The sequence below is a fragment of the Anarrhichthys ocellatus genome, unplaced genomic scaffold, assembly GCF_004355925.1.
Source record: "Anarrhichthys ocellatus isolate YVR2014 unplaced genomic scaffold, GSC_Weel_1.0 scaffold258, whole genome shotgun sequence".
In the NCBI taxonomy this organism is placed as follows: Eukaryota; Metazoa; Chordata; class Actinopteri; order Perciformes; family Anarhichadidae; genus Anarrhichthys; species Anarrhichthys ocellatus.
Genome location: NW_022280286.1, coordinates 18457 through 22325, shown reverse-complemented (window position 1 = coordinate 22325; position 3869 = coordinate 18457). Strand labels below are relative to the sequence as shown.

General features: G+C 46.7%; 1 protein-coding gene across 1 annotated transcript; it reads right to left on the bottom strand.

Annotated features, from left to right (window-relative positions):
- Nucleotides 1-237: 237 nt before the first annotated feature.
- LOC116401142 (zinc transporter 7-like) lies at nucleotides 238-2345 on the bottom strand. Its single transcript, XM_031879403.1, has 4 exons — nucleotides 2178-2345; nucleotides 886-1122; nucleotides 490-639; nucleotides 238-343 (listed from the first exon to the last, which is right to left on the bottom strand). The coding sequence occupies exons 1-4, from the start codon at nucleotides 2343-2345 to the stop codon at nucleotides 296-298; spliced, it is 603 nt and encodes a 200-aa protein (XP_031735263.1). The 3' UTR covers nucleotides 238-295.
- Nucleotides 2346-3869: the final 1524 nt, after the last annotated feature.

Here is a 3869-nt window from a genome sequence, read left to right as displayed (position 1 = left end):
GTGTGTGTGTGTGTGTGTGTGTGTGTGTGTGTGTGTGTGTGTGTGTGAGTGTGAGTGTGTGTGAGTGTGTGTGTGTGTGTGAGTGAGAGATATCAATAAACAGAGATGTTCAGAGAAACAGAAGTATTTATTACACTTGAAAAAAAGAGTGAAACTGGTCACATGGTTTGGCACGTTAAAAAACAGAGTGACATCAGAGTCTGGTCCCAGCAGAGATGGATGGATGGGGGGGGGGGGGGTCACCTGCAGCAGACTGAATTTGATTGGTCCCAGCTGTTCAAAGGAGGAGGAGCTTCTACATGTCGGCTGTGTCGATCTGAACGTAGAGCTGTCGAACTCCAGCCTGAAGAGAGACAGACAGTCAGTACAAGTACTACACAGTACAACACAGTACACGTAGTACAACACAGACAGCTAGTCCAATACAAGTACTACAATGTAGTGCGTTCAGGTACCCGTGTGAAGACGCGCTATGGTGCGTTCAGGTACCTGTGTGAAGACGTGGTGGGTCTGGCTGAGGATCCAGCGGCGGTCGGCGTCGGGGGCCACCAGCAGCTTTAACGTTCCGATGTAAACGTCCGTACACAGAGTCCAGAAGTGAGGGTCCTGCAGGTTGTAGACTCCCTGCAGCTGCTGCACCTGAACACAACACAATACACCAAGAATTAGACTGGTCCCCGACGATGACGTCACCATCTATTGATCGGTGTTCTGATGAGATTTGATCGATTTGCCGACACACAGATCAAAAAAACAAGTGATATTTTTAAATGTTATCAACATTAACATCAAGTTCGATGATTATTATTATAAGTCTAGATCAGGACCAGCCAATCGGAGGCAGAGGACGGCGGGTCTTATGGTGTGGGCGGGGCCTGTACTCACCCTCTGGTAACACTCGGGCAGCACGTGGTCCAGTGAAGGAGGCGTTCGCTGCATCAGGATCCCGATGGACTCTCTGAGTAATGGCACCACGCTGAGGATAAGAGGTCCAGAGAGACGGACTGAGCATGTGTGAAAACTATATACATGTACACACACATCTAAATATATATATACACACACATCTAAAACTGAACATACTTCAGTACTTACTACTGTCACTACTACTATTATACATATAAATATACATATATATTTACATATACTGTATATTAGTTCTGGGCAATGATTACAATGTTTAATTGCGATTAATCTCATTGTTATGCGCAAGATTCAATAATGAATTCAAAAGTAGTGTATTGTGCACTTTTATTTTGAAAGTGCTGCTACATGAAAGTGCTGCTATATGCGTATTATACATATTACAAACAAAACACTTTAAAAACTCTAAAACAATCATTCAAAGGAATCATTCCTTTCTTTGGTATTGTGGTCAGACACATATGCAACGCTGATTACCGTAATATGTGTGGTATTTGTTATAAATGTACGTTGGTACATAGAGGGTGATAAGAAGCTGTACATGGAGGGACTTAGGACCCAGGGGAATGTAGGTGAAGCATGGAACCTGTAGTCTGTAGCGTGGCAGTAACCTGCATGAGGAAGTTATGCTAATAAAGAGTTGAGTTAAGAGCAGTTTGTTCTCTCGTGCTTATATGTTCATTTAAAAACACCACAATATGTCTTTTGATATTTTCACGATTGATCCTGTAACGAGACGAGAGATTTGATTTTTGGAAACTTTTATTTTCTTAAATCATGAAAAAACAAAAAAAACATTGCCATAGCAATAAATTCGACACAAATAAACAAAACAAAACAAAAAACAATGAAAACAGTTTCTCTTCATAATATTTTCAAGGAGCGTTGAATATTAGTTCATCTCCAGACACACAACATTGTGCTTCATTGTTGCACCGTTTCTCCATGAATCCTGCATGTTGTTCATGTTCAGGTTCTGTCTCCTCAAAGCATCGGCTCTCACACTCTTTCTCTGTGTGGAGGTCCAAGAGTTCAGACTCTGTTTCACTGAATGATGGTCCTGAGACCCCATTCAGCTCTGGAATAAATCCTTGATCTGGAAATAGATCTATAGAATCAGGAGCTTCCTCTCCTCTGTCGTCCTCCATCAGTCTCTCCTCCAACCTGCTCAGAATCCTCCTGCTCTGCCAGATGGAAATCAGCCCAAGTAGATAAGCCATTGCAGGTGCGTCTCTCAGTCCAGGAACATCTACCTCCACCAGTGTCCTCAGGGTGGTGGTCCCAGAGGAGCACAGCATGCTGCTCAGACCTGGAGTCGTGCGGTCCTGGATGTCCATCTTGGCTCCGTTCACCAGAGGTTCCTGAAGCAGCCAGTGTTGTGAGCACGTGGGCTCTGGTCTCTTATTCTCCCTTAGCTCCATCATTGTTCAGCTCTTTCTTTAATATCTGAACTGTTTTTTTCAGTCTGAAGCCTTCTTCCTCTGTGAGACCTCCTCTGTCTTTACTGCTCATATGTGATCTGACAGAGTTGGAGAGCTTCTCTTTGTCAGAGAAGTAGTCCTCCACTTTAGCTCCTCTTACATTTTTACTCCTCAGCAGATAACTCTTTATTTCCTCCACACTGTAGCCTTCAGAGCTCTTACAACTGCCAGCCCTGCACTCAGAGAGCTCACTGTCAGCAGCAGCATCCTCCTCCAGACTGGACTCAGAGTCCTCTTCCAGACTGGACTCACACTCAGCTGCTCCTCTACTTCCTTTTGTTGCCACTTTTTTGGCTTGTGAGTCTCCACTGTCTCCTTCCTTTTTCCTCTTCAGCTGAGGGGCTTTGAGCTGCTCCTCGTCTCCCTCCATGTCCACCTCACTACCTGTCTCCACCTGTCCTCCAGTACTCTCCCTCGCCTGCTGGGCCCCACTTGTCTCCTCCAGCCTCATCTCCTGGGCCCCACTTGTCTCCTCCACCCTCACCTCCTGGACCCCACTTGTCTCCTCCACCCTCGCCTGCTGGACCCCACTTGTCTCCTCCAGCCTCATCTCCTGGACCCCACTTGTCTCCTCCAGCCTCATCTCCTGGACCCCACTTGTCTCCTCCAGCCTCACCTCCGACGGGGCCCCACTTGTCTCCTCTACCCTCACCTCCGGGGCCCCACTTGTCCCCTCCACCCTCACCTCCTGGGCCCCACTTGTCCCCTCCACCCTCACCTCCTGGGCCCCACTTGTCCCCTCCACCCTCACCTCCTGGGCCCCACTTGTCTCCTCCACCCTCACCTCCTGGACCCCACTTGTCTCCTCCACCCTCAACTTTATACGTACATTTATCTGATCACAGACACAAAAGTCTTCTTCTCTTTATGCTACCAGTGTGACTTCCTGTTCTCACCGTGTCTCAGCAGACCAGCAGGAGTACACTGTAGTACTGCTGTGGTACTAGAGTAGTACTGCTACAGTAGTACTACAGTAGTACTGCTGCAGTGGCGGACTCACCTGAAGGGCAGGTAGGAGGCGTTGGAACCAGACGTCAGAGCTCTGTAAGCTTCTTCTGGAGTTTTCTTCAGGTAGATCACCTGATAGAGACACAGGTAAACAGTGACTCAGCTGGATTCAGTCTTTATGCTAAGCTAGGCTAAACATGACGCATGACACAGGAACACGAGCCTGGACGTTTTGAACTCAACTCTCAACAACTGTGTGACGGCGGGCTGTCCGTTCCTTACAGCTGCTCCTGAACGCAGCAGACGTAAAAAGGTGCTAAACATGACACGATATCAAACATTGAGATTTATTACCTATTTTCATCTGCAAATTATGCAATTTGTCAACATGTTTTATTTAATAAGATACAGTTTAAATCTCACTTCAGTTCAGTTCTCACATGTGAATGCAGCTCTACTCTTCATCACGATGATGCTGTAACTCAGAGGTGATGAAGGTGACCCAGCTCTACTCTT

Bases quoted from the DNA above. Each gene is read 5' to 3' on its own strand.
- LOC116401142 (XM_031879403.1), bottom strand. From the start codon at position 2,345: ATGGAGCTAAGGGAGAATAAGAGACCAGAGCCCACGTGCTCACAACAC. The intron at 1,123-2,177 runs GTAGATGTTCCT...ATATGTATATTT, and splicing joins CCCTGAGGACACTGGTGGAG to ATATGTATAATAGTAGTAGT. The intron at 344-489 runs GTACCTGAACGC...GTCTCTCTTCAG, and splicing joins CCCACCACGTCTTCACACAG to GCTGGAGTTCGACAGCTCTA.